Source organism: Dothidotthia symphoricarpi, assembly GCF_010015815.1.
Source record: "Dothidotthia symphoricarpi CBS 119687 unplaced genomic scaffold P153scaffold_17, whole genome shotgun sequence".
Taxonomy (NCBI): Eukaryota; Fungi; Ascomycota; class Dothideomycetes; order Pleosporales; family Dothidotthiaceae; genus Dothidotthia; species Dothidotthia symphoricarpi.
Genome location: NW_022985024.1, coordinates 616,327 through 630,175, shown reverse-complemented (window position 1 = coordinate 630,175; position 13,849 = coordinate 616,327). Strand labels below are relative to the sequence as shown.

Genomic DNA, 13,849 nt, shown 5'->3' with positions numbered 1-13,849 from the left:
TCACAAGATAGCACACATATCAATAACACATGTTATGAGTCTTCAAGTAATCGACTATAAAAATTGAGATAGTTTGCTCCTACATGCGAATGTGCTACATTAAAATTTACACTTTATCTTGGAGCGGACATCGAGACAGAATCAGAGCTTGGCATGTTCGACATGCATTCCTTCGTTCTTCTCGAAGCCTGAGACCGTGGCCGTGACCTCGTCAATGTCAACACGGGCAACTTCAGCGTCCTCGCCATCGAAAATCTTGGCAACTTCTTCCAGGGTAGGACCGCGAGTCTCAACGTAGAAGACGCAAACGAATATGAGCTCGATGAAGATCCAGACCTATTTGCGTTAGATTATAGTCGAGAAAGCGAAATCGAAGATGGCTTACAGCGTAGATAGTGTAAAACTTCCAGGTAGGCTTCAAATACTCGAATCCATAGGGGTTGACGTATTGGTTGATAGTCAAGGCCACCTGAATGAATAGGTTCATGATCATGAGACCCTTGGCACGAATCTTGAATGGCAAGATTTCGACGGTGTAAGCGACAAGAAGACCAGACCACGCAAGCGCGTAAGCGATGTTGAAGAGCCAGATCATGGCAATGACGCCTGAGCCCGCAGCTTTGCTCTTTGTGGCCTCCTGTTGCGAAGAACATATTGTCCAAACGACGAACACACCGCACATGGACGCAGTGGCAGCGATAAATAGCGGACGACGACCGACCTAAAAACTGTAAGTTACTTCTCATGACAAAGGTCTGGAATTAACATACACGGTCAATCAGTAGCGCACAAGAGACGGAGACGATAAGGGAGAGGATCGTCTGGCCACCGTTGAGGCCGAGCTGGGTATCTGCGTCTGTAATGCCGATGCTCTTATATACGTCGGTCTAGGAACCGTTAGCCACTTCTTATCATGTAGAATCAGAATCAACATACCGCATAGTACGATACAAGACCGTTTCCGGACCACTGAGAGAACAGACCAAGGGAGGCGAGCAACATAAGCCTGTACCTGTTGCCCCTTGTCTTGAAGAAGTCAAGGTAGGATGACGTCTTCTTGTACAGGAATTCCAAGCGTAGTGTTTCCTTGATTTCGGCATATTCGAATTGAACAGTCGGATTGTTGATGTCACCGTTGGCGTGATATTTCCCGAGAATAGCCAGAGCTTCCTCGTTCCTCTCCTTCGAGATCAACCAACGAGGGGACTCAGGAATAAACCAGATGAAAGACAGCTGGATTATGGAGGGAGCGGCTTGAGTCAGGGCAGGAATACGCCAGCACCAGTCGCTGTCGATGCGCTTGGTACCGAAGGTCAACCAGGTACATATGATAGCACCGACATTCCACAGACAGTTGTAAACGGCAGTGACACGAGCGCGATGCTGGGGGTGGCACAGCTCAGTAAGCAGTAGGGGTGAGGAAAGCTGTGCAAGCGAGTTTCCGAAACCCATTAGAAAGCGCCCACCCATGAAGTAGCTAAGATTTTTGGCAGCACCCTGAATGGCAGCACCGACAATCATGATAACGCATCCGACCACGATGGCAGCTCTTCGTCCATAGCGGTCGGCAATCAAGGGAGCGATCGGGAGAGAAGCGATTGAACCGATTGAGTAAAGCGCGGTCAGTAGACCAAGAGTCGATTCTTTGGGATCGTGGAAGTAGTCGGTCCAATATTTGAGGATTCGCAGGTTGTTCAACATCGATCTACCACAGTCAGTATTTCATCCCGACAAATAGGCCTAATAGGCTGCATACCCATCGTAGCCCGTTGTAGCAGAGGCAATACAGATGATAACTGCATAAAAGTACAGCTTCCTGAGGCCGGGATCGGACCTCCAGTGGACAGGTGTTAGGTGAGGTGCCTCAGCCTGGGCAATTTCAACGTCGGCGCCTTTCGACGCAACAGCGCCCATCTTGGGCTTAAAGATATTCTTGACCATGATGGTCTTCTGTTCCTGGTATCTTCTCGAAGAGGTAACGAAAAGCAAAAGGTAACTTCGAAACACACGGATACACCGCAATCAACGATATATAAGTAAACAACCTTGAGTAGTATTGATTGGAGGCTGAATGCAACAAGGTCTGGATAGATTGGCAATGCTGGTAACCTATATTATATACTTCCGACACTGTTCTGATTCGATGTCTTGGCTCCAGGGTAACGGTCCAGCGGACCGGATAAAATCAGTAGAGGTCGTGTGGCTCACATGCATACTGCATGAAATACCCGCTGTTTGGGGTAGAACGGGCGGCAAAACATCCCAAAAGGTCAAATGATTAAATCCTTTGTCTGCTGGCCTGACAGCGGCGTTGTTTTTGGGTTGGTGGCCCTTACTCTCGGGTTCGCGGGACGAGTATCCGTAACACCTGACGGAAAACGTATTGCTCATGTAACCGTGGAATTTGATGAATTTAGAGTAACATACATGAACAAGATGTGTTCTAAAATGACCAGTCTCGTGTATAAACTAAAAGCCCAAGAAGTATGTATTATGTATGGCCTCGCACCGGCACGATGATACCGACGATCTCATACTGCGTTGCATTGTTTTACCAGTTTGCAATATCGCCACTTACCCCAGCGAGACATGTTGGAGATATTGAGGCTGCCAGAACACCACGAGGCGGGGAAGATCGGTTTTGGTTGATGGTTGGTGGAGGATTGGAGGCCCGACAACCCCACACCTTCCCCAGATGTGGGGATCCAACCTAACCGAACACCGTTGCCACGTGATAGCGCTTGTGTTCTTAGCTTCATTGTTTTGGTGCGACTCTATCTTGCAACATCAGACACCTATGTTTTTACTGCCATCATGCTCAAGCCATATGTATATTTCTGGTCATGGCGGCTCCTGCATTACCCGAGTCGTTCATCAGGTTCGAAGCAATTGACACAAAATAGTCACGACCTTTTCGCTGGCCGGTACATGAAACCGCAGATTACCGTATGCAACGTATCTATGGCTCTAGGTCAACGCCACTCCGGACCTGTCCACCCAGTTGCCAAGCTACAACGTTGCTTCGGGTGCATAAGACGGGTGGCTGAACCAACCTTCCCTCTAGTCGCAACACCCTCGCCTTGGCCATCGGCCACTCAGCTTGAACATGATATTTGGAATGCATTCTCACCAATCCGGATAGGCGCTCCCAAATTCTGGAATACTACGTCTAATTATACCACGTGGCATTCGGGGGCGATACCCGCTGCGTTGTGTGCTATTGCATCCTGTCAAACATGGATGTACAGATAGCCGTCTGACATACTTCAGGAAAGCTTGTTCGTGACCAAGAATGGAATATGTTGCTTAGTGCATTCCCAGTTTTCATCAAGTTGTGCGATTGTATGTTGAAAGCATCATATGGCAAGTCAGCGCGTCCATCATCAACAGGCCGACTCACAAAGATATCTCCCCACATCGGAGAGCATTTTCGGCTTTGTCCTAAAAAGATGAAGAAACGCTTGTTTTGGGATTAACGCACGACAACAGCTAATTCGACATGTCTGATTGGTGAGGGCAATTCGCACCGACTGGTATTATAACAAGTGTATTCACCCGCACCCAAAGAATGCAGCGATCTGGTGTGCATGATGGAGAGAATGTAGATCGTTGATCTTGCCCGGGCGAGTAACATTCCCTCAACTCTTCCATGTGTCCGGTTCAAACTTCGCGTATGCATAATTGATTGTTTATGGAGTCCCATCGGGATCCTTGTACAGATGTCCGATCCGTGCATTCTCAACGATTGCAATCCTGGTTTCCCCGCAATCTGTATTTGGCCACCTGAATTTAGCCTAAATCGAAATTATCCAGGTCATATGATACCGTGTCGGCACAAACTTCACCTACCAAACATTCTCTATGGTGTCATTGATACACTCGAGAGTCATTGAAATTGTGCCGTTCGAAGCGAAGCGAAGTCGAGGCTGGGCCACTACTTATTAAAGTCAACTACCAGTACACAGCTAGTATAAAGTCAAATTTAATTATTTTGTTCTGGTCTGCTGATGTTAGTTTTGTTGCGGGTCAAGAACCTATCTTCTTTCATCATCTACGAGCTTTTCCATACCCAGAGCTCATGCGATAAATGAACCCGAGCATTTACAATACCTCTCTATCGGTTTACAGGACAAAGAATGAGAGTGAGGAGTTAACTTTCAAGATCTTGAACAATACCCGTGTCTCGTAATAGGAAACAGTGTTTAATTCTCCAAGGACATGGTCAAGTTGGTGACTTGAAGAGCGATATCGAAGGACCCTCGGTTAACGTTAGGTCGGGGATCTAGAAAAGTCATTCGTATCAGAAGTGATTGGTCGTTATGAATGTACCGATTCACAATGTATACATCTATCTGGATATGCGTAGCTTTCTAACTAACGATGATGAGTTGCATTCATTAGCCGCCTCAAATCACGCAAATATACGACTCAAACGGCGTACTGTCATACTTGAATCGAATTGCCATCATAGTTCTTGACGTTGACTTGCCTCACGCCCAGATTGATAGTAGGAATGCGATATCTGTCTCGTCGAGCACAAAGTCTGCGCTTTGCCTCCTCCACCCCTGGCATCCAGATATTTTGAATTGCAAGGAATGTGGCAAAACAAACCCTCCATCGGAGCCAATGGCCCATATAACAAATCAGATGCAGTTCATATTCATGAATTAATGAACCCTGCTGCAAAGCAGTGTACGAAAGCATTGGTAGCCGAATTCACTTTATCAGCAACGTGTTTTCATCTCAGTATCTTGAGCATTTTGCGGTGAGTTAATACGAGGGATAAGGAGTGGTGAAGCATGGGTCTTGACGGTGGGAACGCGTTCTGAGAGGTTGTCGTCGTATGCAAGTGACCTAATATGCAACTTGAACGATCGCTTGCGACAAGGGTACGGTAGTTAGTCGCGATTCCGATCTAGAGCTTTTATATTGCAAAGCCCCAGATCCAGACAGCTGGGATAGTTAAACCTCGATCGAGGGTTTTCACGAGTATCTCGACGAATAGAAGATGTCCCCTTCACTCAACAAGTACGCATCAACACATCCACATGCAGCAATATACTTCTACCAGATCCACAGAGTAGATTCCAGATACCCGAGTCGGAATTTTCCAATGATGCACGAGAAAAGCGGCAGACATCGATGCAAGGCTTTCACCCCTGTCTATTTCCCGTCCCAGCATGACGTCAGCGTACTATTCATCCCGTGTCCATCTCACACATACCCCTCACATTACCCAAATATACGCATAATCATAGCACAACTAATGTCTAATTCTCTCTTCACCCACCCTACCACCTCGTTAGCCAACCACCCCATCAGCCACCATGGGCATCCCCTACTCCCGCGAGATCAACGCCGCGTTTGACCAAGTCACGCCTCTCGTGGCCGCGGGCTTCGAAGTGCTCCAGACGACAAAAAACATCTCCATCCTCCTCGCAGTCATACAAGTCTTGACTGTGTTCTTCCTGGCTCTGATTCTGCTGGCGTTGATTGTGCTGTTGTATTGTGTGAATCCCGATTTGGAGGTACGTCTTTTGCGCCTCTTAAAATAAACCAGATGATCTGGTGCATCGGGTGGTGAAGTCACAAATCTAACCTCATACCCGCTAGCATGAGCGTCAGGCTCTTATCACGCCCACACTGCGCTACATCGCCAACATAACGGTGTGGGGCCTGGTCCGCAGCATGGTGTCTTTGACGGTGTTGTTTGTAGGATCGGGTTGGATAGCATGGCGTCTCTTCTTGCTTGAGAGATGGATTGAGGATGTGGAGTATGAGGGGAATGTTGATGTGGACAAAGCGTTGGAGGACCTTGACGATGCGAAGGGGAAGGCGGATGTGGATAAGGGGGTGAATAAAGCGAAAGCAAAAGAGAAAGGGAAGAAGAAATGAGCGAGTTGAATCTGAGGAGAATGATGATAGCGTGGAGAAAAAGCGAGTAGTGGCTATAAGAATATATGACAAAAAGAATAAACTCTCAGCATACTAAACAGCGAAACTCAAATCCAAACCGCAAAAGCGACACAAACCAACACCAAAGAGAGCCCTAGATCGCGTTCGTATACCCCTGTAACGCCAACAGCGCAAACATACCCCCCATCACCGGTCTAGCTTTGAACTCAACCCCCCCTGGATACCTCCCATCACTCGTCTCAAACAAATCCGTCAACGGCTTACTCGTCGGCGTCTCATTGATCCACCTCACAAGATCACTGATAAACATATTCCTCGTGTCCTCGCTCGCAACAGCAGCGCAGAAGATCTCCCAATCAGCCTTTGTGTAGTACCGATTGCGCGTGTCGAGCGGGACCCCGTAGTTCTCCTTGACAGTAGGGTAGAAGGCTGATTGCATATCGTAGATTTCCTGTGGAACAAGATCCGTGTTAACAAGTTTGTCGTTGTAGAGATTGTACAGCAGACCGTGTGTGCTGGCGTTGTTGTAATTAAGCATTGCGTGCGGAGGATCATCCGCTTTGTTGATGCCAAGGTCTTCCCATTTAGTGATGTAGTCATGGGCGATGGTGGTGTAGTTCTGTGCGTCTGCGTCTTCGCCGATGAGCTTGGACATTTGGGACATTGCTTCTAGCCCGATGATGCCTTTCAGAGCGAGGTTTGTCTGGTTGACGAGGTGGCCGGCGAAATCATCGGTTGAGAGTTGCTCAGCGGGTAAAAGACTATCTTCTACCAGGTATTCGACCCATTGCTTCAGGATGGGATAGTGCTGCTTGATGTAGTCTGTGTTTCCGGAACGCTGAACGTAGGCTAGAACCATTATCATGTGGTTTCCACATTCTTCGAGAGGCATCTGTTCGTCATTCCCATCTGGATGGCCAGTCGCATTAGGATAGTGTGCCCCCAGATCGTGGATAGCATATCTATTCGGATAGTGACCACTTTCTTGGTTTTCGAAGTGCGGGTCCAACAGTAACTTGATAAGCTCTGGATTCGTGTAGAAAAAGATGGGCGACGCAGGATAAATGACATCGACGGTCTGAGTATTACCGTTCGAAGAAATCTCCTTGAGAAAGAGATAATGCTTGTCCTGGGTACCCACGAGCTGTGTAGCCGCGAAAGCCTGACGAGCGGCCAAAGATGTCAGTATAGCATAGTTCTCCCCGGCTGCAGCCACGGAGTCGTTCCAGATTTGGTCATCTAGCTGCATTGACAGCTTACTCGACTCAGAGTAATCCTTGTGAAAGAATGAGAGCTATAGAGAGTCAGCTCGATTCTGCTTGGTAATCTCTGGTAAGTGGGTTGCGCAACGAGAACCAATACTTACAGCAGCAGTATCATCGTCAAAGTAGTCCTTCCAAAGGGAAGGTAGCGTAGTCAGCCCATCCGCACCAAGGAACTGAATAGCCTCATCCTGACACAATCCAATCGTAAACAACTGCGACACCGGCACAGTTCCCACAGAACCGAAATCCACAGCATACCCGAACACGGGCCACTTGTCATTGATAGCACGAAAGTCGCCATCTGTAGAATTATCAAGTTTCCCACTGTCCACAAAAGCCCCACGAACATCCACATCAGCGCCCGATTGAGAAGTGACAGTGTCGTTTAAATCCGTGGCATAGTACTAAGCACATGAGCATGACGTTGAACCTACAGGATGAGAATATATACTAACAAAGTTTCCCCATTCAGCTCGATCGCTGCTCTCGGAAAAGAGTTGTTGGTTCTGCTTCCACACTTTGTGATATGTAAGGTCATCTGCGACACCAGACTCCCACTGCGCGGTGGCTGAAGTATTGCCCGAGACCCATTCTGCCAGCACGTCAGCACGGCAATATCGTACGACAAGAGGCGCAACAGCTTACCTGCACTGATGTCGGTGTATATCTGTACATCATGGGTCGTGCCATTTAGAGAAGACACTTCAACTTCCATGTACGAGAAGATCAAAGATTGGCGCTTGAAATCGTTTGGTGTAAGGGGCGACAAGAAGGTGATCTTCACGGTGACCTTGTCGTCCGCCTCGATGGTGAAGATACTTCTGGTGGATGTGTACTCATAGGCTACTTGGCTGGCAACGTCGATATCGTTCGGTGTGCCCATCCATGTAAACGTCTTGCCATCTACACGGATTAAACCAGTCCAGCCAAGCCATTGGCCCCTGGTTCATGTCAGTGATATTCTGCCACAAATGTAGATGGAGTATGTTTTACGTCCAGAATTGGGGCCATTGTCCGGGGAGATAGCCTCCGTTGCCGCCATCGCTACCGGCAGGAAGCCAAGTGCTTAGGTAAGGGTTCTTTACTGCTAGAGGTAGCGACGGTGGGCGTGCCGGGGTAAACGTTGACTCGGCAGCCGTGGTAAGAAGAAGTCCGCCTAACGTACTGAGTACAGAAAGATACATCGTTAAAGATAAATGTGGCTGGCAGCAGATTGAGCTTGACTGATGTATGTGTTTTGCGAAACACTATAAGCACCCCAGATATGGGATAGTGCTGACGCAAACACGTCACAATTTATAGAAGTTCTGCAAAATTCAGTATATATACCGAGTAGACGCAAAAGAAAAGAGAAAAATGTATCCAACACTACATTGTACATTATTGCGACAAGTACGTACTCAAGATATAAACAAACCCACCAACATTTAATCTTTTAGCATTCAGCCCCCAACAACCATTCTATTTCAGGGGTGCGGGCCTACATAGTGTTTCATGCGTGCGAAAGGTTGCTTGGCGGTCGTTCTTCCGTCGACGTCCTATCGTACCACCGGGTAGAAAGTCAGGCGTCCCCCATAGCCCAGACGCTGGAAGAACGCCTAACTATCCGGCACCACATAACCAGAACCACAAAACGAGCCGCCTAACAGCACATAGCGGTGTATAAACTCCGTGGCTCAAGACGAGAACCTTTAACCCGTGCAACGTTCCCCGCAACGTACTCAAACAAAAAGCACGACAACCACGTGGTGGTGTGTTGATGGAATCTTGAGGATACATGGGGTAGGTCCACGAGATGCAGGCGTAGCCTGTTACACTCAGGTTGGGGCGATCGAGTCCAGAGGAGAAGGGATAGTTCAAGGTGGCAGAGCACACAAGCATGGGTCGCACCGAGACCGGCGCGCTGGGTGCCTGAGCACATGATGACGTTAGGATGGGAGACTTGAGTGAAAAGTTGCGAAGTTTGTTTGCTACTGATCAACGAGAGGGTTTCTGGAGTGGAGAGGAGAGGAGAGGTTGCGGGCGGGTTTCTAGGCGAGGTATGGCTTCCGTGATGGTTGAGGTTGTGAGAGATGGTTGGCGTGACAAGTGGTATGGAATCCCACCTGACAGTTTTATCTCGAAAATATTGGCATGATACTAAATATTGTGAGGATTGATATTCATTACTATCCTAAAATTCGCGCAACCACGATCCATTCGCGGGTCCATCCCACATCCAGTCCATCCTTACACATCACTCATGTTACACCATATACCCAACGCCGTTGCTCCAAGGATGAGGTATCAAAGCAAGCTTCCCGCCTGGCCCCAAAAATGCAGAAAGAACAGATGCGTAGTGACAAAAAAGGGTATCCAGTACCCAAGGTATACCGCGACAAGATGGTGTCCATATGACAAGAGACGTTCAAAGCAAGAGAAAAGAAGAAAGCGAGGGATGGTACATCTAGAAGTCCTCGTCGAAAGCGAAGTCACCTGATTGACCCTTCGCCTCTGCAACGGTGACTGATGACCCATCCTCGTTCACTTCGTGCTTCTTTGTGCTAGCCATGACACCTGCCTTTTGGTAGTCACCGACGCGCTTCTCGAAGAAGTTTGTCTTGCCAGCAAGCGAGATGTTCTCCATGAAGTCGAAGGGGTTGGTTGCGTTGTAGACCTTGGGGTTGCCAAGTGCCAACAACAGGCGGTCGGCAACGAACTCGATGTATTGGCACATGAGGGCGGAGTTCATGCCGAGCAGAGCGCAGGGCAGAGCATCAGACAAGAACTCTTGCTCGATCTCAACAGCCTCGGTGATGATGGCAGCGACAGACTCTTTGCTGGGGCGGTTGTTCAAGAGAGAAAAGAGCAGGCAGGCGAAATCAGTGTGCATACCCTCGTCACGGGAGATGAGCTCGTTGGAGAAAGTAAGACCTGGCATGAGGCCACGCTTCTTGAGCCAGAAGATGGAAGCGAAGGAACCGCTGAAGAAGATACCCTCGACGGCGGCGAAGGCAACGAGACGGTTGGCAAAAGTGGAGTTCTTGTCAGAGATCCATTTGAGGGCCCAGTCAGCCTTCTTGCGGATGCATGGAACTATGACGTGTTAGAAATGTCTTCTGACACCATTGCAAGGAATGACTTACTGTTGTCGATGGCGTTGAAAAGGTATGTGCGCTGCCTGGGCTCGCTGATGTATGTGTCGATGAGCAGAGAGTATGTCTCTGAGTGAACATTCTCCATCATGATCTGGAAGCCGTAGAAGCATCGTGCCTCAGGTATTTGTACTTCGCCGGAGAATCGCTCGACCAAGTTCTCGTTGACGATGCCATCAGAGGCTGCGAAAAAGGCGAGAACGTGGGAGATGAAGAAACGCTCGTCATCATTCAATCGCTTGTTCCAGTCGTGAAGATCCTTGGAGAGATCAATCTCTTCAGCGGTCCAGAACGAGGCTTCCGCCTTCTTGTACATTTGCCAAACCTAGAAGGAGGGGTAACGTTAGCCAGGGTCCAAGTGCCTACGAATAGACGCGTCTTCTCACGCGTCGGACGCGTTGGGATGTAAAGTGGACTTACATCATGGTACTTGATGGGGAAAAGCACAAAACGTTGGGCGTTCTCTTGGAGGAGGGGCTCGTTTGCCTCCTCAGGCTTGATTGTGGATGCAACACTGAGCTTCTTCTCCGACGCGTCCTCCTCTGGCAGGTCTGGAATGCCGACAATGGGCTTGAAAACGTTTTCCTTATCCGCCGACGCGAAGTTGAGCTTCTTTGCAGGTGAGTCGTTCATCTTGAGCACGTCCATTGCCATTGCCGCCTATATACGCGTTAATATGTGCATACTATATGGGATGGTATCCTGACGCGTACCTGCTTGGATGGTGTGAACTGGAGGGCCGACATTGTGAGGCAAAAAAGATATTATAGCACCAGAGTATTGATTGTACACGTTCAGATGTGTTGAAGATGTACGAATGCAGTGATGGTGGGCAAGTAAAGTGGGATGCTTGTGAGTGTCGAATGAACAAGAGACGACGCGCCGTTCTTAAGTCGGGAAAAACACTTTTCACGTGATCTGGCGGGAACGCGCTTCCCAGCCCGCATGGCGCGAGCTATGACGATCTTGACGCGCCCCTCCGATCAGGGCATACCTCGACCCCTCCGATGGCGGGCTTGCTATATTGACGCGTCCGGCCAATAGAACCGGACATACGCACTCAAATGGTACCGAATTCATAGCTTCTCTTCTGTGCATGTGTCCAGTAATTGCCCATCGAGTTCTTCTGAGCATGCCCAAAACCGTCCGTGCGAGTGCGATGCTTGTCACAGCAACGCGACAACGACCCACTATCATGACCAATCCGGCGTCTCGAAGCACCACTCTATGGCATGTGCTTTGATCTGATAAGATTTCGCTCCTGATTGACGCCATTCCAGCCCCACTAAATCCATCACATCATAGTGCCACGGGAAAAGACTGTTGCTGGGCCAGCGCGTCCGGATACGCGTTGTGATGCATCTAGACGCGTTGAGGGGGGCTGGGAGCTCTGATATCATGACTCTCTCTACGCTTTGACTCCAGTAAATGCAATATCAAACGCCGATCGCCATGCCCTTCTTTCCCTCGTGGCCATGAATCCATGATCCAAGCTTTTCACCCAAGCATCTCATTCCAGTCGGGCACGACGACGAACTTTCCTTTGACGCGTCCGAAAGAGACCGCTTCGCCGGCGTCTTCTTCAACCACTCGATCTTTTTCGGGAACAACATTAATAGATACCACCTCCTGCAAAAACCCCGCTTTGTTTCCTGGCGTCAGTTCGTAGCTGGTACCTCCCCAGTCCAGCGTCGTGCGACCAGATTGCCGAACGCGTAGTTTTCCAACTAGACCGCTGGCGAAACGAGGTCCGTCTGAGGCCTTGGCGGAGGGGTCTGAGAAGCCTTCTTCCACTTTGATTTTGACGCCCTCAGCCTTGACTGGTGGGGCTGGAGAGTCTGACGCATCCTTTTTGTCGTCAGGGAGGAGCAGTTCTGGCATGAGCGGCGGGATCTGGAAGAGGTAAACGTTATTGTCGCGCACACTGGCCTTTTTGGCGTCAGCCGCAGCGTCCGCCATGTTCACATCGCCAGTCCCATCTGCTGCAGCTATCTCGTCAGGTCCCAGTTCAGCTCTGATATGACGTAAATTCGACTGGAAGCGCGCCCATTCTGCGCGGTCTTCGTCTGTTTGCAGGACTGGCTCTGAGATGTTCTGCAGTCGTGTCTTCGGTTTTCTGTCCGTGTCTGGTGGGGGTTCTGATTTCTCGACCGGCTCTACAATGCCGATTTGCTCTGCATCTGCCATGTTCTCGTCGTCACTGACGGGTTCTGCCTTCACTATCCTATCATCTGCATCCTGCCAGACTCCTTTGAAAGGTTTTCGTGAGCCTGTAATCTCAACGTCCTTCGCCTTGCCCTTGCCCTTGCCTGAGGAGCGCCCTGATGTGCTTGCCGTGGATGCTCTGCCGCCTGTCTCCGCTTCTTCCAGTATTTTTGCTGATGCTTCGGTACTTGCGTCTGTGTTGATTCCAAAAGCGCGTTCTTGATGTTCTTTCCTGCCGATTCGAACAGGCAATGTTGACCTCCCTGGACGCTCCGTTGGCGCAGCATCGTTTTCGTCGGAGGAAATCTCGATGAGATCGATATCTCTGCGGGGGAATTCGGCGTCTTCTTCATCCTCAGAGCTGACATAACCTCCATCTTCCCTCTTGATCGATGGACCTCCGCCTCCTCCTCCTCCGCTTCCCCCTCCCCCTCCAGAAGATCTAAAGCCTGAGCTTCCTCCTCCATGATCGCCGTCCTCGTTCTTTACGCGTTCCGCTCGCGAGCCTGATCCGGCACCGAAGCCTGAGAAGTTGCGATTGTTCGTTTTCCGATCTGTTGTCGAAGTCAGCGTAGAAGGCCATTGTATGGGCAGTTTCAAACATGCCTTCTCTGGAGCTGCCGAGCGAGAAAGGACCACTCATCGCCCCGCTATAACCGCCTCTTCCTCTAGTAGCTCGCTTTGCTTCTCTCTCCGCATCTCGTGCAGCTTTCTTCTCCTTCTTCATGATTGCCTGATCGCGCTCCCTAGTTCTCTCCTTCTCGCGCTCCAGAGCTTCCTTCTCCAGGGCTATCCGCTCTTCCTTGCTTCGACGACCTGTAAAAGTGGGCTTGGGCATGGCCTTTTTGCCTCGAACAGAGCCGCCACGGCGTATAGACGGCGAGGCGGATCGAGAGGGAGGTTCCAAGCTTTGCAGGTCACCGAGACGTTGCACTGGTGGGCGACTGCTGATCTCTGTGCCATGCTGCGGTGTCGAGACTGAACTATGATATGTAGTTAGCCTTGCCGCACAAGCTCTGCGAGAAGTAAGAGAGCTTACGATGCGGCAACCGAAGGCAGTGCTTGCGATTTAACAGTTGTTGAAACATGGTCGCTTGTGCTTGACTGGTTTGCATCGTTGCTGTTCTCCTGCTTTGGTATCATTGACGGCTGAAAAGCCTCGGGCGCTTCTGGTGTGCTGCTGTCCTGCGGGGTTATATCTTCTATGGCTTCACTGGCGCCGACAGTAGATCGACCGGCGGTTGCACCCCCCCTTCCTCCCGCGCGGGCACGCGTACTCCCGCGTCCTCTTGGTTTTGGTGGCATTGGTAGTCGGGTGCTCGAGCAATT

The 13,849-nt window shown here is 49.8% G+C and overlaps 5 protein-coding genes across 5 annotated transcripts; 1 reads left to right on the top strand and 4 right to left on the bottom strand.

Annotated features, from left to right (window-relative positions):
* Nucleotides 1-89: 89 nt before the first annotated feature.
* On the bottom strand, nt 90-1,956 carry P153DRAFT_322493 (general substrate transporter). The gene is made up of 5 exons (XM_033665178.1): nt 1,757-1,956; nt 937-1,705; nt 771-887; nt 386-721; nt 90-336 (listed from the first exon to the last, which is right to left on the bottom strand). The coding sequence occupies exons 1-5, from the start codon at nt 1,939-1,941 to the stop codon at nt 142-144; spliced, it is 1,602 nt and encodes a 533-aa protein (XP_033520913.1). The 5' UTR covers nt 1,942-1,956; the 3' UTR covers nt 90-141.
* Nucleotides 1,957-5,235: 3,279 nt separating this feature from the next.
* P153DRAFT_346353 (uncharacterized protein) lies at nt 5,236-5,952 on the top strand. The gene is made up of 2 exons (XM_033666122.1): nt 5,236-5,528; nt 5,614-5,952. Exons 1-2 carry the CDS (start codon nt 5,328-5,330, stop codon nt 5,893-5,895), a joined length of 483 nt encoding a protein of 160 aa, XP_033520912.1. The 5' UTR covers nt 5,236-5,327; the 3' UTR covers nt 5,896-5,952.
* Nucleotides 5,925-8,540, bottom strand: P153DRAFT_346351 (glutaminase GtaA). Its single transcript, XM_033666121.1, has 5 exons — nt 8,175-8,540; nt 7,827-8,122; nt 7,637-7,773; nt 7,283-7,585; nt 5,925-7,210 (listed from the first exon to the last, which is right to left on the bottom strand). Exons 1-5 carry the CDS (start codon nt 8,363-8,365, stop codon nt 6,050-6,052), a joined length of 2,088 nt encoding a protein of 695 aa, XP_033520911.1. The 5' UTR covers nt 8,366-8,540; the 3' UTR covers nt 5,925-6,049.
* Nucleotides 8,541-9,627: 1,087 nt separating this feature from the next.
* Nucleotides 9,628-11,061, bottom strand: P153DRAFT_378090 (uncharacterized protein; the record flags this gene model as incomplete). The annotated part of the gene is made up of 4 exons (XM_033669776.1): nt 9,628-10,256; nt 10,307-10,640; nt 10,736-10,975; nt 11,029-11,061. The coding sequence occupies 4 exons, from the start codon at nt 11,059-11,061 to the stop codon at nt 9,628-9,630; spliced, it is 1,236 nt and encodes a 411-aa protein (XP_033520910.1).
* A 751-nt stretch (nt 11,062-11,812) lies between these two features.
* On the bottom strand, nt 11,813-13,825 carry P153DRAFT_378089 (uncharacterized protein; the record flags this gene model as incomplete). Its single annotated transcript, XM_033669775.1, has 3 exons — nt 11,813-13,074; nt 13,127-13,503; nt 13,560-13,825. 3 exons carry the CDS (start codon nt 13,823-13,825, stop codon nt 11,813-11,815), a joined length of 1,905 nt encoding a protein of 634 aa, XP_033520909.1.
* Nucleotides 13,826-13,849: the final 24 nt, after the last annotated feature.